A 22,177-nucleotide genomic window follows, 5' to 3' on the forward strand; every position below is an offset into this window, starting at 1 on the left:
ATACCCAACACTCGTGACTTTACTAGTACTTTATTTATTTGATTAATAGAAATATGCGTATATATGACACTGTCAACTCACCTTTGTCGTGTTCTGCATCAGTAGCAGTTTCGACTAAATTCTCTGACTGTTTCTTCATTAATTTATATTTTCCTGTTTGTCTATTATTTCTTTGCTCTCCTGCAATCATATCGATCTAGCCATTTCATTAATTTTATCTTCCGCACCAAACTTTTTTACTTCAGGATAACTGCACTATGACCTGATTCTGTGTTCCAAGATGGCGTTACCCACTTGGATTCTTCACATCTACTTTTCTATTCTGTAGTTTTCCTTTCTTTATTCGTACTTCTTTTCCTCTTTATCTGCTAAAGCGTTTAGCGAAGGAGTTTGTTGGTTTTTAGTGTATGATTGTGTTTTTCTGCTTTCTAATACGTAATTCGTTACATATAGGACTGAGTTCTAAGTCTATCATAAACCAGATATTTAAGAAATATCACTAAGTTATAACAGCTTAAAATACATTTGAAGTAAGCACACTCGATGAGAAAATGAAGTTACGCAATTTCCAACCATTTTACTTCTCGTTCAGTGTGAGAAGCTTGTGCCTTTAGTTACACATTTTATTAAATAAAGAGTCTTGCGCTCATGTGATTGATGTCTTTAAGTACCATAAATGTTTACAGTAAAGATGTTTCGATTGCTTGGTTGGTTTGGAGTTTATTTTCCCTCCCAGCACTGAGGCTATATGTGACATAGACCTACAGTGTAAATGGAATGCGAATTACCATAATGTGTTCAAATTTATCGGCTCTCCACCGTGAGTTGAACCCGGTACCCCGTGCACCAAAGGCGCTCACGCTAGCCGCTACACCCGCAGAGAGAGCAATAATGTTACAAGTAATCTTCACTGACTATTCGATAAGGGCATAATTTTAAAATTTACTTTATCTTCTGTCGTGAATCGTAATTCTGTTTTGAGTTCGTGAATCGTAAGAGTTCATGAATCTAATTGTTTTGAGTTGCTTGTACAGGTATGTAAAATTAAATACAATTCTCTAGAGGAGCACTATATATTATTCTTGTTTTTCACCTCAGCCATAGTTGGTGGGTAACATGAAAATTTTATCTCCCTTGAGAGAGGTTTTTTATACTTTGATAAGGTCTCTTCTTCATAACTGCATCTAGATATTCTATTCTTGGTCGTCTTTTTAATGTATTGTACTATTAAATACTGTCTGTGCTTTGAAAATTCCAACTTTTTCAAGACATAAATAATTATAATATAAATTTTTATGATAAACATCAGAGATAAATATTGAAATAAACTTACGTAATCATGCTTCTACGAAAGTAAACTTCCATTATTTTCTGGTGAAGATTATTTCTTTTGAATACATAATCTTGTAATTCTTTTTTTTTTTTTGTGTGTGTGTGTGTGTGTGTGTGAGTGAGAGAGAGAGAGAGAGAGTGAGAGTGAGTGTGAGTGTGTCGTCGTCGTCGTAAGGGAGTTTTAAAACGTTCAAAATGTCAAAAGCTAGGTTACTAATTTTTACAACAAATTCTTTTAATAGTTTCTGAGTGTGTAAGATTTTGATTCAAAGAGATACAGTAGACTTTCCACAGAAGATAATTTTGTAGTTTCATTTCAACATTGAGATTTAACATCGTAAGGAACAACAATCCATGTATCGGTGGGTTTTCCCGTTTCCCCCTACATTCTCATTTCGCCAATTCTTCCGTTATCGTTCATTTATCCCTTCCGTTTTTATCGTATCCCTTAGCCTAAGGGCATAATCGTAGGACGTTAAACTGAAATATTTCATTTTTTGCAACAATAATCAGCATTATAATCACGCTGCTACTATATAAAGGCCTCCAATTCTTCTTCACAACTATCCATCGTGAGCAATTCTTTTCCATATTATTTTGCAGTGATTCTTGACACCATCACATCTAATTCTGTCCAAAGAGTGCTTTTGGTCACCGGTCATCATTTCTTGTAGTATGTCCTGGTCGATGCCACTTCAGTGTCTTTATTTATTTATTTCCAGTGGAGTCTCGCTAATCCGAATTAATTGGGACCGAAACCTGTTCGGATTACGTGATTGTTCGGATTAGCCGGAATAACAGTAAAATCTCGGTTTGAAGCGGGTGAACGGGTCTATTGTGTTGTAATACATAGCGTATAGTATTTCAAAACATGTTTTCTGACTACAATATATGTACTGTACTGGAAGAATGTTGAAAATGTCAAAAATTGATGTCTTTATTTTTCCACGTACAGTAATTTATGAGTCGATGGCGAAACTACACGTCGTCCAGTAGACCCTTTTCACTGCAACAAAAGATAATATCTGAGTTCATCTTTTGTAACAAGTAATACTAGTACGGTACTATGGTCGATACTAGTACTGAACACTACCAGTATTGTACGTTCAGTTTTATGTTACAGTACAGTTCTTATTCTACTACATTACTGTATTCCACTCATACTAAACTAAAAAGTGTCAATATTGTACACTGGTATTCTATTTCAAACTTTGTATAATTGTCGTAATGTGACGTAAGGCGTGAATACAGGTATTAAAGAAAAAAACTGTATTTAACGTAAGTTTACTATGTTTTCTACGAAAATATGCACCCATTTTCATCCTTCTAGTTATTAATGTCCTAAAACTGCGTATTTTTGCCACAAAGAAAATTTTCACGGACCGTTCGGAATAACCGATATTCTGATTAAATTTATTCGAATTACTGGAACTTCACTGTATTTATTTTCTGTCTCTCTCTCTCTCTTTTTCCGGATTATTTCTAGTATATATGCATGAACCATTATACAGTTTGTAGGGGGCGCGGTGGCTCAGTGGTAGAGCGTTCACCTCCGGTGCTTGGGGTCCCGGGTTCGATCCCAGCTCGCGCCGTGTGGACTTTGTAGTGGACAAACACCGTGCTCGTGGGTTTTCTCGGGGTTCTCCCGTTTCCTCCCACTTTCTTCATTCCACCATTTCACTCATCTTTCATCATCACCATCTCCTTTAGCCTAATTGGCATAACCGTGGGACGTAAAACTTAAAGATTTCATTTTCATTTTTATACAGTTTGTAGCTGTGAATGATTTTTAGTTTCCATGTGTCCCATTGTTAAACATATTGAATATAGACTAAAAATAGAATAGAAAGTTCATTGAATAGTTTCTGCTTCAAATGTGTCGACATTTTACATTTTTAATGTGAAATAATGTGAAGCTGTTCTTCCTTTCAGCCATTCATATAGAAAATTTCTGGCCCAGATAGTCATTGCTGTTCACTTCATCTAATTCTTTATTTTCAACTTATCCTTGATTTTCTTGAAAAGCTGTTGAACATCACTGTTTTTACACGAGCCAAATCCCTTGAGCTCGTTACTTTTTATTTATGTATTTATTTATTTATATATGTTTAATCAGTCTTGCGCTTCTGTAAAGTTTTCGAGAGCGATATCATCACACTGAAACGACATATTCTTCGTTTATGTTATCCCTTTTTATATTCTCCCAGTTCATGAGAATACATATTCAAGTGTTTGAAACAAGTCCAGGTGAAGTAGGCTTGTCATGTCTCCTTCTGGACCCTTAACCATTTTATTTATTTATTTTATGTTTTTTCTTCTTTCTTTCGAACAGTTGGGACATTTTGCACTGGCTTGTTTATAGATGTCATCAATAATTTCTTCGAGCTGCTGGATTTAAGAGGCTTCTCTTCATTGAATGGAATGCTTTTCCATATCAACGAACATAGCACACAAAGGTAATCCATATGCATTTCCTTTTTATAACTTCCCTCACTGTGAGTAAGTATCCGCTTCTGCAACCAACCTAAAGATTTTCTAGTCGGTGTAATATAATATTTAGACGTTATCTCTGTAGTTCATGCGAAACATCTGATTTCGTCTGTTTCGATCATCTTGTAAATGATCTCTTATTTCTGAGAATTCAATGCAAAACACTTGTCTTTTATCTTTGATCTGCCCTTCTTGCGTGACCTTCACTTCTGCCTCGTTTGCAGCTTAGCCACATCTTGAATCTTTGTTAATTCCCTTGTCTTCTTATTTTTTCAAGTCATTTCTAGCGTGCATTATTGCATTGCTCTTTTCATTAGTTTTTGTGTTGTTGCGCATTCAAGTCTACGTTTCACGTCCATACAGAAGCAATGGTAGAAATCCATAAGCGAGTATACAGCGTGTCCATAAAAAATACTATGATAGTTTAAAGTGATATTACGTCGATTTAGGTAATCGTATTTAAATGAAATTGGTTACATTTGAAAGAAAAACTCAAATATTTTTGTGTATGTCAACAATGGACAACAATGTCAATAATCAAATACAGAAAAAGTAAAGTTACTCATGATTACTTTGTGATTAGTCTATATGGGTTCATTATTGGATATTTAGCAGGTAGTTGCTGTTTCTGCTGGAGGTCACTTGGGAAGCTTTTGTGTTTCTGTACTGTTATGCCGTAATCTGCTAACGTAAATTTATTTCCTTTCGTTGTGTTGTGTAGAATGCATTATTATTTCCTAACGTGCCGGAAATGATGATAATGTATTCTACAAGTGACCGCCGAAATCGCCTGACTTGCAGTCTGTGACTTCTTTTTATGAGGTTACGTAAATGATTGTGTCTATGTACCTTCATTGCTTTAAAACCTACAAGAAGTGTAAGTTCGTATCAGTGCTGTCATCTAGTCCATTTCATCAGATATGTTGGAGCGTATGTAGCCTGAATGGGAATATCGTCTTGATGTCTACATTGCCAATCGTGGGGCCCACATTCAATGTCTATGAGGTATAGTAAAAATATTTGAGTTTTTTTTTTTTCAAATGTGACCAGTTTCATTTAAATACGTTGTCCAAAGCGACGTAATACCAGTTTAAAGTATGATAGTATTTTTGTGGACATGCTGTATAATTTACGTTTAAGGCAAAGTTGTGCTTTTTAAAACCATAATTCAATCTTTCAAATGTATTATATGCTGTTTTACATGTTTTAGTTGGTTCCTCATTCATCTTGTTACTTAATATTGTGCCTTTGGCACAGATACAGTATTTACACTATTCCAGTCTTCTTTCTCTGTACCTCTCTTCACAGCATGTGATATTTTAGTATCTGCCTTATTTCTATATACATTTTAGCCCAATGTCTATACTTTTATAATACAGTTCTTCCATGTTAGTTCGTAGATCTGGTTTTAAAGTAGAGAGAATTATGTTGTTAGCGAATGTAAGATGATGAAGATATTATTATTGATTTCCCCAGTCTTAATTCTTGAACACTTTTTCCAACACTGAAGATAGCATAATAAATGGAGGATATATCCTGTTCTATATCATAACCTCTATGTCTATAGGTGAGAATTCAGTGATATTCGAAGAGTGAAAAGATGTACATTTATACTTTCCGCAGAAAAAAACCTGCCATGAGCGTATAAGTTTATTTTGAAACTACGCCTAACAGCGCAGGGAATCAACATAACGTCTAAGTGGCACGAATCACACCAGGGGAAACCTCGGCGTCCTTCCCTTCACATTTATTTTGGAGCAAAAGAATTCGTCGTTTCATGCTCGTCAATAAACTTACATGCTCATGTTGCAGGCTTTTTTTTCTGCGGACTGCACCATAAATTGAATTCAAAATGAAATGAAATTAAATCTTTAAGTTTTATGTCCCACGGTTATGCCGTCTAGGCTAAAGAAAACGGTGATTGTGAGAATAAATGAAATGGAGAGAAACGAGAGAAGTCGAGAAACCTACGCACATAGTGTTTATCCACCACAAAGCCTATTTGACGAGATTAGGATGGAAGAGGTAAACACACCAGAGGTAAACGCTCTATCACTGAGGCACTTCGGCTTCATGAATTGAATTCAAGTTTTCGGCTTAATATGTTGGTACGTTAACTACTATGCTACTCAGTCCGCTTTCTGATCAGCTCCTCTTGAAGTTGGTGCGCAGCTACTCAGACCTCATGGACTCGTGACTCGACATTGGGTTGTGCAAACACGTCAAAAGTCCGTAAGACCAGGGTGGCTGAGATCCGACCTCAAGAATATGAAATTATGGCTGATTAGGACGCAGACTGGGCAGTGTAGAAGTTAAAAAGCACCGGTATGTTAAGCCGGTGACCTGGGTGTAACTCTCGGTTAAGTATTGCTTTTTTTTTTTTTTTTTTTTTTTCGAATTTTAGTGAAGATAAAAGATTTTTAAAAAATGTAGCTTTCTGTTTCAATTCCATAACACACATCATCTTTGCTTACATTATGTTAAAATTTATATTGAGAAGGTTCTGTAATTCTGAGACTCACTAAGGCGTTTTTGCTTTTTCCAGGCGAGGGATGTAGATGAAATACAGAGGCGATTAACGATTATGCAGAAAACTTGGGAAGAGGGTAAATTAAATGATGATATACACCTAAAGATGATCCAATTGTCAGAAGGTAATATTCAAACTTTCTCCTTAGTTTAGACGTTGGATTAGCATACCTAGGTATAATCATGAATCATATGTAGTGAAAAGAAAAGAATTTAAAGTAGTCACGCAGTGTTTGAAATGAAGGGAGAAGTCTCCCGTTTTGGAGTAGATAATAAGAAAAAGCATTATCCTAAAGAGTAATAATCGCCATACGTTATTGTTTGTTCACTCTAGGATGGAAAATTGTTTAAAACAACAATTGTAGTGCGAGCGTCAAAACCTTGCTTCTCACCCCTGCATGGTTTTATTCATGGTTGCCAGGCACATGAATCGCCGAACTGAATGTACCTACTTCTCACCGTCATGGACCAATTACTATTACTACATAAATTGCTAATTTTGAGATGACTGAGGCATTAACGTTATGACAAATCGAGTTAGTTATTATGTAATACAATCTTACATATAATGCCCACTCAATTTTGTACAAGTGTTCTTGTTCGAGAGTGTGCGAAAACCTTGTACGCCTGGCAATATTGGCAGGTTTCAGTTTGTGTTGTAAAAAATAAACAGAGAGAGCGAAAACCGTTAGGTTCACTGGACAGCGTTGTTTCCATAATAAAGCGACAGAAACGTATTGAACTGATTATAAACAGGGGCTGGGAATTTCGATGCGAGTATAGGTGGAAATATTCTTGCCACATATTGCCTGTTGGTGAAGGTTTGCAATGTTGGTGAAGGTTTGCCAACTCTAGAATTTCATACTAATTGAACGAGCTCTGAGAAGGATTAGTATGATGCAATAATTATAATTACTAACCACCATAGACTTAAAGTATTAGGAAATAAAACATGCTGCTGTAAGAAGAATATGATACACATCGAATTACGTGTTCAAAGTACAATATAAAGCGAATTTTAACATGTAAACATTTTAAAGAATACATAGTTAAACTGTTTGGGTGCCCTTACCAGACACTGTCCAACACACACACACGCACACAAAAGACATTAAAATAGGTAGATCGAGCGTGGGTATGAACCAGGCTCTGGCTGGTATTCCTTATTAAGGTTTTCCTCAGTCCCACGAGATGAATGCCTAGATGGTAGCTTCTGTAAGGCCAGAATTAGGCCAAACACTGACGCTCCAAAATTGGCGGGAGATATATTCCGCCAGAATATTATGTTGTCAACGCTTTCGCAAATATTTTGGTGGTGGATTCCGAAATCCTTTTTTCGTTTTGTCTCCTTAAATTCGTTACGAAGTAAATGTAGAAATGTTTCTTTCATTCTCTTTCTTTCTTTTTTCTCATCTTGCTCATCCTCGCTTTCTTTCCCGCACCTTCTTAAAATCTAAATACTGTCCTTTTAAGACTTTTTCTCTCCACGGCCCAAGGTTTAAAGAGACCAACCTGATATAGTTAACTACTAGCATAACTGTACCAATAAATTAGCATTAGAGACAGCGCCGTAACTTAGATTTTTTTTCTGGGGGGGGGGGGGTCAAGCATTAATACGTGTATTTGGGCTTCCTAGAAAAAGTTGTTTTTCTAATTATTGGGCCCCTCTTTCTATCTTTTTCTTACTCTTTATGGGCCGTCCGGAGCCTGTGGGCCCTCTCTCACGGCAAGGTCTGCGGGGCCGTTACTTACACCCCTGGGCCCGTTCCATACATGATAAATTAATTAAGTGGACAATATTGACTAATCTCAAAGCCATACGAATAAATGTTATTTCTAGGGCCCCTAGTATTAGACATTTTTTACTGAAATGGGCCCACGACTCATTTTGTTGTATTTCCTTTTTGTGCGCTGCTTTGTTTATGTAATATAGTGAACCTGTTTGATGCTTCATTTATAATTTCATTTTCGTATCGTAATGGATTAAGAAAATTTTGTCTCAAAATGGCCCCCTTCGAACGGCGGGAAACTTCCTGGGGGGGGCAGTTGCCCCTCCCCTGCCCCCCACAAGTTACGGCCCTGATTAGAGAAGAAGTACACTGTTTCGAAATTTACGCAACTTGCAAATACCAAATCCTACTAGTGCTAAAGTTGATGAGTTAGTGCCACTATTAACACTGCAATAAGGGGAAAGGAGGGGAAGGACTGCTAAGATTCGCTAGCCAGGTTTTGTGTCAGAACACAGCGCCAAGCTATAGTAAACGGACAACACTTCGAATATTGCAAATAAATTAAATACAAAAATAATATGTAAGGTGCTGTTTTAATATTCTAAACCTCCTTGGAAATCGTGTTCGTTTTATAAAGTACCGAACTTTCGGGCTCTGGTTAAGTCCTTTAGTCTTTTGTTAGGTGCATATTGTACGGATAAATTAAGCTTTTTCTTTTAAGAAAGAAGTAAATAGTAAAATCAAAAGGATTAAACAAGAAGCCAAAATTAAACACGTTCAAAATGGAAATATACATTCGATATGTCCGACCAGTTCTGGCCAGAATCTGAAAATCCGATTCTTCGAGAAACGAATTAATTTTTTCAACGTAGGCTTCAAAGTAATGCTCATTATATTTCAACTGAAAATGGTCAGACTTGATCATGAAGATAAAATGACGTCGTTTTACTATAACGATTGCGCATGAGGAGAAAAGTGGGAAATAATTTAACCACCACCATGTGAATTCTTAAAAATCTCTATTTTCCACTTGTGCCCGAACAAGCTTTAACCCTTATCGGGGCAACCGGGGCCTCCCAGGCCCAGTACCTTCATTTTTCTAAAATTTCTCAATAACCATACATATTTCGAAGACATAAAATACTGAATTCTTCTATCTTTCGTCGAAGTTAAAATCATGAACATATCGAGTTGGTAAAGCTATTTTTTTTTTTTTTAAATAATAATTTGAAAATCTTTTCCTGACGTAACCGGGCAACCGGGGCCTAGGAGGCCCCGTATAACTTTAGTGAAATTCTTGTCAAATATTAGATCAAATTGTCACATAATTATATATTGAACACGTGACTATTGTAACCTTTAGTCGGAACAGTATGCGGCAACAGACATTGAATTTTGAGTGTTCTGCACTTAAAATATATACTGGACCTGACATGCCCCGGTTGCCCGTTTTCGTTACAAAAATGTCTGGACCTGATTTGCTATTCTGCTTGGCGGCTTACAAAAGCGTGACACGAAGTTTCGCTACTTGAGAAAAATATATACCGGTACATTCTAGACTAGTCTAAACAGTAAGTGACAATAGGCATTGATTTTGTGTATTCTGCACTTAAAATATATACTGGGCCTCACAGGCCCCGGTTGCCCGTTTACGTTACAAAAATGTCTTGCCCGGATAAGGGTTAAAGAAACCTCAAAGTGTATCTAATTAAGGCTGACGATTTTCATCCGAAATATTGAAGACTGACTTCTATGTACATACAGAATATAGTGGGATTAAATTGTTTCATTTATTTTTTTTTATAATCTAGATTTATATATAGAGTATTATACTTATTAAAATATTTAGAGTATTATACTTATCGCTTCGTTGTCCTCTTTTCTTTCCTGTAACGTTACAATCACCACAAGTTTTATTTGAATTTTAAGTAGACTATTTTCTTTCCTACCTTGCTTATATGCATTCCTTCATTACATCACGTTCACAAAAAGGCTGCAAACGTCCTGAGCTATCCTGTGTATAATACAGAAGGGAAACGGAGCAGCAGAGCGAAAGAACTGCGGCCTCCTGACATTCAAAAGATTTGAACATGCAGTGTTGATAGCTTTCGTTGACTAATTTCCAGTAATGTGTCATTTTAATTAGAATCAAACAAACTTTTGAAATTGAAAATAGAAGAATATAGTGGTATCCAATTCATTTTTTCGTATCAGTTACGTGCATTTCTCTTTGTCTCAATTTCTTATAAAATAAACTAATAGAACAAACAAAATTACAGCTTTCCGAGGTTGTACCGAGGGGATGATGGGATTTTTAAAACTCTTTTCCAGAGATTCTTAAGTTAACGCAGAATAAAATCCAATTTCAATTTATTTTCAGAGCTTTTTTTTAATTAATAATTACAATAATAATACGTGTAATCTGCATTTTTTTTCGGGTACGATTTTCGTATCTAAATAAACTAAACATTTGTAAGAAAATGAAATAACTTGTGAAACCATACCCTATTTTGTAACATTGCTACAATGCTAAAATCTTGTCTTCTGTATTATGGAAAACCGAAGGAAATTTTGGAGCTGATTTTTCTATTTCAACATTCTTTTTTAACTCATGTGAAATAGAAAAAGACGATTGTTGTTATTTATAATAACCTACGTTCAGCTGTAACATTAAAAAAAAAAAAAAATCATAACTTTAGTGCAGAGATTGTACTTAATACGCTGAAACGTGATTCTCTCAATGTATTTCAAAGTGGCAAAAGTGAAAATGCGTTGTGTGCTGGTATACTGGTTGATTTATAAATGTGTTTGCTAGTATTTATTATTTTGCTTTCCGTAGGTTCTAGTTTTGTATTGCTAGATTTTTTTGGTAGGTATGTACCCGACCGTTTTCAAAAACAGCTTATACCTACATTGATTTAAATGTATGGTGAATTAAAATAATTGTATGCTATGTATAAAAATATTAGGTAGATGAGTATATGCCGTATACTCCTGTATACCCTCCGTTACATCCTTGATAGGTTCGTATTGTTAGGTTTTCCTAAAATACTCTCTCGATACTAGTGAGTCTAAAACTTATTTGACATGGAAGCATTTTTCGAAAGATTTCCTGTACCAAAAATTTTATCATTACCCTATTGTATAGAAAATTCTGTTGAGCACCTGCAAACTACTGTATATAATCTAGTGCAGTGGTTCTCAAACTTTTCGATCACGCGGACCCCTGTTCATTCGGAAATTGACTGAGGACCCCCTTGCAGTGATATCTGAAATTTCACATGGTATTTAAAAAAAATATACTAATCAGAATTACACTGGCAAGAAAAATAATGGAATAAGTCATTTATGCTAAAGATACATGATGATTGTTTCCTAGTGAACGAAATTTCAATTGAAAATACAATAACTTTCAAAACTGTTTATATATATATATATATATATATATATAAAGGAAATCCACTTGATAAACGATGGTCTCAAATGTGTGATCATTAATGAGGAATGAAATTCTTTGCTTTTCCATAATTGCCCAATTTCACATTAAGACGATTTCGCTTTAAGGTTTTTAATACTGCAAAGAGCAGAAAAAGTCTGCTCACATAAGTGAGTGGTAGGGAAATGTTGCAATCCCTTTTTAGACAACTCTTCATACTCACAGTACACACGCAAACAAAAGCTACAAAGTTCATTTTCTTTGAAAATATTTTTCCATGAAGTATCGCAGGATAGGTTCATAAGCAGTTCTTGTTCTGTATTAGACACACTCATACCTTGTACGTATGTCGTGGATTTTTCATTAGTGAAAGGATTTTCAATCCAACCATTACCAGGTTGTGCGGCAGGGAAATATTCTCGAAAACTTGCAGCTCATGCTCTCAAGTGCCCTGCAAGTGTTTTGTGCACTTCAGCAAAAGTGCCCTAAGAAAGGAAGAATTTCTCTCTTTGAAGTAGTCCTATATAACGGTTGACCGGCTTCAGGGCAGAAATTTATTAAATTAGGAAAACATTTAAATTTTCAAACGTAGGTATAATTTCTAATTGCTTTCTTTTTAGCAACTGAAAAAGTACTTCTTGCATTACATCTGTGAGTTCCATTTTATTATTTTAATTTTTAGGCGTCGCGGATCCCACTTTGAGAACTACTGATCTAGTACATTGACGGATCATGGGTCGACCAAAGTTGATTTAAAGCAATAAATGGCTGACAGATGATGAAATGAAAATATCATTTCAGCAGACGTTTCGATTCTAATTCAGATGCAGATATTTCGTAAAATTGATAGCAATACTTAGAAAGACGTTGAGGTTTATCAATCTTCCAACATACAACAAACCTCGTGAAAATTATAGTAAATATTTCGTTGTCCATTTCAGAAACTGAAAGTTAGTTTACCAGATTAAAGAATATAAAAGCATTTAAAGAAATGCCATAACACAGAATCGTCTCAGTACACTAGCCATAATATCAGTAGAGGAAAAAGTCTAGACTTTAAAACAGTTATTGACAAATTGGCTACCCAGAACATCAGAACTGATTTCATATACAAATGAAATGGAGTATTTGTTATGTGTGGACACTAGGGTTTCCTTTATATAAGGTAATTTTGTCTTACAATACGCATACGCGCGAAATTTATTCTGTGACCTTAAACACGCATTAATGAAATAACAGCTCCCGACGAGAAAATTAACCCATGCCGACTTGACGACAAAGTTGTGAAAGAAGTTTTCACATTATAATATGTATAATTTAGTCCAACCGTGATAACGGAGGAACTAAAAGAGAGACAGAAACGAAACTTTACACGAAGCAACTAGAGGAAGGACACCTGCCTGTGTATTGATGAACAGTTCTGCCAACCCAAGAGAAAGTTACGTTTTTGTAAATCGAATGACTTAAATTGGATATCATCATTGAAAGCAACAATGAAAATAAAGACAAAAGAGATGGTAAACGCAGATCAGTGTTGCAAACTTTTCGAGAAATAATGTGAAACATGTGTTAAATGCAAACGCCGTTCGCGCACAGAGCGAGTAAGGTACAAAGTTTTTGTACACCTTAAATATTGACAAGAACCGTTTACGCTGATTCCAAGTCTAGAAGGGTCCGTTGTACAGTGTTACCATCAATAGAAGAGAAAAGTTACGGTAAGTTTTGAAAATGTACAATAACTCGGAAAAGGTCACTAGTTCAGTTAAAACTTACAATGCAAGATGGTATTGCATGAGGAGCAATATCATGGATATGTGGGATCGATAAGTCATGTACTGACAAGCTATATATCGACAAGTCCGATATATTGCTAAAGTTGAGAAATGTGGTTTGTAAAAGATGGCAACGCTGACAGTGGGCTGGAATCCTAACCACCTTGTCAAAATATGAAAACAGCGTACAATTTGTATGGATTTATGTACTCTTGGGTTTTGGAGGTCGTTGATACCAATGATAACGTCAAAAGTGAAAAATTCAGAACGGCTGATCAAATTTGACAGATAAAACATGTTCTGAATGCTCAAAATAGGCTGGAAATTGAGTTTGTTATATTTGTGACGTCTCGAGTAACGTTTTGGATGTCACAATTGCAAAATTCAATACACCGGAACCAACACGTTGGGTAAAATGGGCGTAACCGCACCTCTGAGCTTTGACAAGATACCTAATATCTCGGTCAGTACATGATTTATCGATAACCACGGTATTGCACCTCATGCAATATCGCCTTGCGTTATAGGTTTTAAACCATATTGCACTAGTGACCTTTTCTGAGTTATTGTACATTTTCAAAACTTAACTTTTCTCTTCTATTGATGGCAACACTGTTCAATGGACCATTCTATACTAAACGCAATGTTAACTTGAGAGCCGAATCAGAAGCGCATTAGTACATGTTGGCGCGCGAACCTTTTCGCAGGGAAGCCTTTGTATATATGTGTGTGTATTTTGGTTGGGTTCTCATTGGCGGTTTCAACTGGCGCTGCTCTGGGTCTCAGCTGATATGCGCGGAGCGGTGATTTCTTGTTCTTTTCCTGCCGCTACGAAAAATGTTTCTTGGTTTATTTGTTTTTAATAATTCATGAAGACACCACGACAATACTAATAAATGTATTGGAAATTCGCACGTGATGTATTTGCAATCCTCACAATTAAAACTCGAGAGCATGAAAACTATTTTGATTATTCATTTCAATTGATTAAGGTAAGAAAGGATAAGAAATGAAGTTATTCTCATATATCTACCTGGAAAAGGTCAATCATAAACAGCAACACACAAGCAGCCACCCTCCCACATAATAAATTAAAAATACGATTTTTTTCTCAAAGCACAGCAAGTCTACGTTAGCAATGAGTAAACCAGCTGCAAACAGGCAACAATCATATCAACAATTTCTTCAACAGTTTTGTCTGCATATTTTTCTCTTTGTCGAGAGTACACATTGTTGACACTTTACTTTGCTTGACTTTAAAGAGGTTTCCCTTCCTCGTGTTTGCGATAATACTGAGAAGATAATTCGGATTCATTCATTATTTCAATTTCGCGCTTAACACTCTCCATGGTTTCAGTTTCACTGCACCCTCGTACCCACACTAACACATGCGCGAAGACGATATTTGGCAGAGCAGTGTTACTCTCTGCACAAAAATTGCAGAAGTTACATGTGAGTCCCGTTCTTTCTTCTGTTTCATTTATCAGCAGGCATAAAAGTTTCTTACAGGGTAGCAACTCTATTTAATTTATATATCATATAAAAATATTAAGCCATTTCCTATCCATTGTAGACGATTTCTAACATTGATCAATTAACTAATTTTACTGGTCTTCTGTTTTTGATATAAGATTTTTCAAGTTTATAATCTTGTAACACTTGCAAGAGACTCGCATCTTAGCTACCGGCTTTTCACTCTTTTCTTTCCTTCTCTCTTTCCGATTCTGAGTCGTGACGTCATTTTCATAACCCGTTACTAATAAATATAGTACCTTTTATTTTAAATATTGTTTCTGTATTAACATTTTTATATACTTGAACTCAATTAGCTCTTTGAATTGATCTCCTAAGTAATGTTTTACGTGTGTAACGTAAAGAACTATGTAACATGCGCGGAGTCGCCCGAATTGAAGTTGCGTATCTCGGCTATCAGGATAAGGTTGCGGCGAGTATAGACTTGGGATCAGCGTAAATAGTTCTTGTCAATATTCAATTTAAGATGTACAAAACGTTAGTACCTCACTCCCTGTGTGCACGAACGGCGTTTGCATTTAAATCAGAAGTTAGGACATTGTTGAACAGGATCGTTTTAAATGCATCATGGAGAACACACAGTTGCGAGTAATTTTTCTTTCGGGATTTTAACTGGAATATTCCACACAATAAACCCCATAAAACGTTAACAGTACATTTGGGCCAGAAATGGCAAATTAACACATCATTGTTTTTCAAATTTCGTTTAGGTAACGCCACCATCATGTTCGAATGTGTTCCTCAGGAACACCGTGGAAGCGGACATTCGGAGAAGAGTGTTCGTGTCATAGCACACACAAATATCACGATAGTCGTTCGGCAGCTTCGTGTGTTCCGTAAAGTAAAAATGTTGGATTGTTGGGTGCCACCGAATAACAACAATCGCCGTCTGGAAGTGTGTAACTATAAGAAATGTGAGGAATAACTGGAAAAGTTTCCTGGATTGGATTGTGACTTTGATGAAAAATTGATCTGTTGTGAGAACTCAATTAGTGGTTGGATCTTGATCAAAGACCAGGACGATTTCCAAAACCCCTACAAGATGTTGGAATGGTGGTCTATGGTGGAGTTGATCCATTATATGTCTTCCTCTGTCGAGGCGAAACCATCACTGCGGGTTGTTACAGCACTGAAATGTTCAAAAGACATGATGCCTCATGTTGGACTATAATGCACACCCAATGCTGTTACAGACTCTCCATGAGTATCAGTATGAAACTTTTCCTCATTTACCGTATTCTCCTGACGTCTTTCCCACTGGCTACCATTTCTTCCGGCATCCCAATCACTTCTTGGAAGGGAACACCTTCCCCGATAATCGAGCGGTTAAGAACTTCACATCGAAGAGTCCAACTACGGAATCAATCGTGACTGAGCGGTAGCAAAAGGGACAGACATTTCATTCATACCAACCTAATAAGAGCATATGGTAATTTCCTTTCTTCTTACTTACTTCATTAAATATATATATATATATTAGTCAACTCTCAAATTTATCCTTTAAGTGTGATTTATACTGAAATCAATAACAGTGAACAACAATGGGAAAGATGTTTGCGAGAACCTATATTCACAGTTGGTGTTCGAAGATTATCGTAGTGAAGCTAAAGAATAGTAATAAAAGCTAAACAAAAAAAAAAAAAAAAAAAAAAAAAATCTTCGAAGCCAAGAAGCGAAGAAAGAGCGTATCCACTATCCTGTGTTCGCACGATGAACGCTTATCAGTAACCCTTTTTTCATATTGTGTCGTTTTCTTGTGTGGCAATTTACAAAATTTTGTGTCGCTATGTAATTCGTTTGTACAAGAAAACTTTTAGTAAGATTATACCAACAGTTATCTTGAAAGTTTCGATTCTATTAGGACAATAAAACAAAGAAACAAAGAAACCACTTGGCATAACAGCCCATTTTGGGGCCAAAGCCTGCTCCAGCGCCATCGGTTAGCGACTGGCTGAACTATGTCCAACCTAGCGGCGAGCATGGGGTCAGTGTGCTGCGACGCTCTCTCCCTAACAGGCGCATCAGGAGCTTTCTAGACCTAGTGGCCATTACGTCTTGTTTTCACGTTGACTCCCCAGTTAGCCTCACGACACTGAGTAGACGTCGAAAATTGGGATACACCTCATGTAGAAAGTTACCCAAAAAGTGATGAAATCAAAGATTGAATTTTATGGTTTATAACAGACTCTTATTATTCTAAAATTGGTATATTGTATTTTAAGATTCAGCTTTCATTTGTGCGTTTTGATCGTTTGTCCTTACATACGTCCTGTGTGGAAATTTACAAGATAAAATTTGGTAATTTTAAATAATAATAATAAAAATTATCAACCAAATTAATGTAGCTATCTGCGACTGTTATATTTGAACAATTCAGGATGGTGTAATTGAATTTGTGGGCATTTGATGAGCATCTAGTATATAAATATCCGCTGTAGAAATAACGCTGATTGGGATGGATGTGCTGACCACTTCATTGAACTAAAAACGTCTGTCTGACCAAAAGATTTTGTAGATTTTAGTATGCTAAGCTCTATATATGCGGTATATATATATAAAAAAATATTATGATGCCATGCATACTATTTGCTTTCCAATTAGAATAACTGTCTGTCTTCTTCATATAGGGAGTTCGACACTTCGAAACTAAGTATCTGTTGTTCGAAATAATCATGTAGATACAGTTATTGTCGAAAAAGGCCACTCACTTTAGAAGAAGAAACTACTGTTAAATTATATTACGCAAACGTGAATATTCTTTGATTATTTCAGATTTCTGTTTTTCAAGCCCAAATATTAAATTATCGCACCTTTTATTGTAAGAATACGGCGATAGATATTGGTGGTAGTAGCGGCTAGGTTTTCATATAGAGAGGGAGATTCCGTAATGACTGGGTAGAGCTTTGAGTGCATCTTCTATTTTGTTTTCATATGCACACTCAAAAATTTCTTTTTTCCAAGAAAGTGAGTGTGTGTATGAGAAAAGAATAAATGAAAAAATAAGAAGTTAAATGTAACTTTAACAACGATATAAATCAATTACAATTTTTTAACTTCAAGTTTCGGCTAGAACACGTTGAGGACCATCGGAGAAGCTCTAACACATCTCCCTTTTTCCTTCCATTATTTAAATTTTCCTGAGTTTCTTTTACTTTCGAGACTTCTAGCCAAAGCTATTGAGATGAAACTGACACTAATTAAGCTGTTCATTATGACATTAGGAAGACGACAGTACACGGTATGGTTAATAAGACATAGCTAAACAATTACGATTAGCTGTTAAAGTATATTTTCTATGTTTAACTAAAATAATCTTTAAAGACGTATTTAGTCAATAGATTTGATCGAACTGAACAAACAAAATGACATGCTTCAAAGCAAATTCTCATGCACACTTTTCCAGAAAATTGAGATGAACGAAATTTTATGGCGTTCAAAAGTATGTTGTTCGTTACCAATCTGCTAGAATAGATTATGTATTTACTGTATAAATAAAAGATAACTTATTAAGTAACCTATTTTATCTATTGCTACTTGATTTCTCTTAACAGAGACGGAAATACGAAGGTGGTTCAATAATTATTGTCCCTGACATATAAGGAGTATTATTTTTCCAAAAAGTCTCCTTGCATAGTAATGCACTTCTTCCACCTATGCTGTAAAGCCACTATGCCAGCTTCAAAGAAAGTCCCTGGCTGAGCCGTGAGCCATTCCTCCACAGCTTCAAGAACAGCTACATTTGAGTGAAACTTCTTCCCCTTGAGGTGCTCCTTCAACTTTGGGAACAAATGAAAGTCATTAGGGATGAAGTCGGGTAAGTAGGGAGGATGTTCCAACACATCAAAACCAGCAGCATAGATTGCGGCACCAGTAAGATGGCTTTTGTGGGCCGGAGTATTATCTTGGTGGAACAGCACTGTTCGCTGCAACATCCCGCGCCGTTTTTCCTTGATTGCGTCGCGTAACTTAGGGATTAGGGCTGCATAATAGGCCCCCGTGATAGTGTGTCCTACCTCCAGGTAGTCAATAAGGAGCACACCCTTCGCATCCCAAAAAATTGTGGCCGTAACCTTGCGTGCTGATGCTTGTACCTTGAACTTGCGTGGGGGAGGCGACCTGCTGTGCCGCCACTCCATGCTCTGTCGTTTGGACTCGGGATCATAGTGGTGGAGCCACGTCTAATCCACTGTCACAAATCTATCACAGAACTGTTCTAGGTCTGCCCCCCACGAGATAACATTTTGGGTACACATCCGCTGACACCTTTCTGAATCCCAAGTGTTCATGCACAATGGTTTCCAGTGAGCCTACAGAGATGTGCATAATATCTGCTAACTGTTGCACCGTGATTCGTCTGTCTGCTATAATCGTATCATGCACAGCATCAATATTTTCTGGGGTGCATGCTGTTGTTGGAGGACCAGCACCAGGGGCCTGTTGACAGCTTTTCCCTGCCGCAGCGGAAGACGCGGCATCAGTTCTTTACCACCTGCTAGGAAGGAGCCCCATTACCCAACACACTGATCATGTCCTCATGAATCTCCTTTGGGCTTAACTCCTTTTTCTGGAGGTACTTGATGACAGCTCGTTGTTCGGTTTTCTCCATTTTTCAAGCTAGGTGCCACCTCTCACACATGAAACGACAAAAAAGAAGATTAATATAGCAGCTATGGTACTGAAATTTAGTATATAGTCATCTAAGACATTAGACTACAATATCCCCCATCAGCCATCCCAGCTCAAGTATTTTAATTATGCCGGGGACAATAATTATTGAACCTCCTTCGTATTGTAAGTTTTCCTTCCTTTTTCAGACATCTTTATCAATCTGTATATATATATATATATATATATATATATATATATATATATATATATATATATATATATATATATAAAATGAAAGTGACTATGTTTGTGACTTAATGGGCTTTATGCAGAGTCATTTTGACGTACGATTAGCGTCATACTAAAGCCCTAACTGCTGCAGGAAACATGTTAGTCGAACTCTTTAGAATGACACTAATCACGAGTCAGAACGACTCTGCATAAGGCCCCAGTAAGTCTTGAACCACCTAACCGGTCTCGATCAAATTTTCAACGTAGTTGAGGTTCGGGCTTGGGAGGCCACTGTTCGTCTCAGCGACCCCGAAAACTATGGATTCGACACTAAAATCGATCATTTTTTTTATAATTTCCCTCCTCTCCCTCCTTTAAGTTGCACCGTCAAAGTGAAATGATAAAAACTTCCGATGCCGTTTAAATCCAAATTCAGCCCCATTAGTACTCCTAAGGGGGGATGGTGACATGTAAAAATAATTAAAACCGACCGATACTAGTGTCGAATTCATATTTTTTGTTGATTGTGACAGTTTTGGTACCCTTTATGTCTAGTATGAAACCAATCCTCCCTATGCGTAGAACGGGCATTCTACTAGTATAATAATAATTGTAATAATACGTTCGAAAAGTTCATTGCATACGAGTTTATAAAATGTATCCTTTTTGTTGTTGCAGGACTGAAAAATGGGAACGCCGAACAGGCTGACCATATTCACAAGTGTTTAATGGTTGATCATGTGTCGCTGTGTAGCCCGTGGATGGTAGGAATCAAGCACTTGATCCATCATCTGCGAACGACTGAGAAAAATAAATCGGAAGAAGAAAAGTGACATATTTGTGTGTATAAAAGTTCTTCCTTTGTGTGAAATATACAAACAATTCATTATCTACCCTTTTTTTTCCTTCGTCGGTTGGACTTAAATGTTAGGTTTTGAAATTTTATCTTTTTCTTATAGAGAGAACTCCTTTTTTATGTTTCAAAGATCATAAAAACAGATAATCATTTTGTACAGATTATTATAGCTATCAATGCTGTAAAATATTGTACAAATTCTCCTGTTTTAGAAAAAAATACATTCTAAGACATCAACTTGTTCTTTTCTTATTGAAATAGATAATGCTGAGCACTTGTAAAATAACGTATCTTTGAATGTTGATTTTCTTACGTAACTAATTTGAGTTTAGCTCGTGAAGTCATCAAGACCTGGGTGAAACACAGAAAAAATAAAAGAATAGTTACAACCATTTTATATGACCTGGGAATCCTAACCGGGTTTATATTTTCCTGTTAAATCATATTGCCTTCGAATGCTAAAAAATAATTGAAGAACGTAGGCTTCATAAAGTTTATATATGCAATTTGACTTAATTCTTTTCAAATAAATCAGCAATACTGACGTTAATTTTTTAAACTATTGCTGATCATCTAAACAATTGCTTCAAAACGCGGAAGTAACTGTAGTCCTTACTAACGTAAAAGAACGTGTCTCATCAAATTTCAAAGTCCGAAAAAAAAAAAAAAAATTGCTGAAGAGCACAAGTGAAACCGTATGAGAATCTCTTAGCACCTACTGGACAGTTATATTAACGAAAGTGAAGCGTTTCTTAGGCGAATCATCACTGGAGGGTTCATTCCATGTCAAATCACCTAATTTTAAAACATGACCGTGCTTCAATGTCTCAGATTCTCTTCAAAATTTTGTCATACATTAATACCAATGAAATTATGCTAAATTATTTTCTTCCGATTTTTTGGATGGGAAATGGGCCGGGGAGAAATTTTTGAAAAATGTGAATTTTGCTTCAATTTCACTTTTTGGCACACAGCATCATGGAACTAAAATTATCATAACTTCCTTATTTTTGAAGTTATTGGGCTCATCCAGGTGTCAAATGAAAGCTCAATTTTTGCTCTTGCAGTAGATCTTAAGTAACCTTGCAAAAAGTTACACTGTCAAATATTAATGGGCACACAAAGCAAATTTTAGTTTTTTTACAAATTGTGCCTTTGCTCAAAAGTTACAACTATGAAACTTGAAACTTTTTGTACATTCATCTCAACATGTACATAGTATGATTAAAAAATAAAGAGGGTGTTTATTGTATTTTTGTAATTATTATTTTTTATGTACGGAAATATTAAGTTTTGTTACAAATTGTATCATTGCTCGTAAGTTACAACTATGAAACTTTTGAAACTTTTTAAATAGAATTATCTTAGCACATAAATGATATGGTTAAAAAATAAAAAGGGTGCTTTTGGTATTTTTGTATTTTTTTCTTTTTAATTTTACGTGTATGGATATATAGTTTTAAGTTTTGTTACAAATTGTGTCATTGCTCATAAGTTACAACTATGACAAGAGGTCTGCGCGGATACAAAATATCGCATCCGCAGATAATGAGGTAGCAAATATATACAACTTACATATTCTATAATACACGTAGTTTTCTGAATCAAACGAAACAATATATTATATCAGTTCCTCGTGATCAAATACCAACTACGATAA

At 36.0% G+C, this 22,177-nt stretch overlaps 1 protein-coding gene across 1 annotated transcript in view; it reads left to right on the plus strand.

Moving 5' to 3' along the window:
* Positions 1–20,754, plus strand: part of LOC145681040 (steroid receptor RNA activator 1-like) — a 41,578-nt gene extending 20,824 nt beyond the window's left edge. The window contains exons 3-4 of the mRNA XM_081752361.1: positions 6,368–6,476; positions 20,340–20,754. Of these exons, the coding sequence (XP_081608487.1) occupies positions 6,368–6,476; positions 20,340–20,494 (264 nt within the window). The 3' untranslated portion in view covers positions 20,495–20,754. The remainder of the gene's footprint in view (positions 1–6,367; positions 6,477–20,339) is intronic.
* Positions 20,755–22,177: the final 1,423 nt, after the last annotated feature.

This window comes from Thermobia domestica, chromosome 3, assembly GCF_964235325.1.
Source record: "Thermobia domestica chromosome 3, izTheDome1.hap1.1, whole genome shotgun sequence".
NCBI classification, from domain to species: Eukaryota; Metazoa; Arthropoda; class Insecta; order Zygentoma; family Lepismatidae; genus Thermobia; species Thermobia domestica.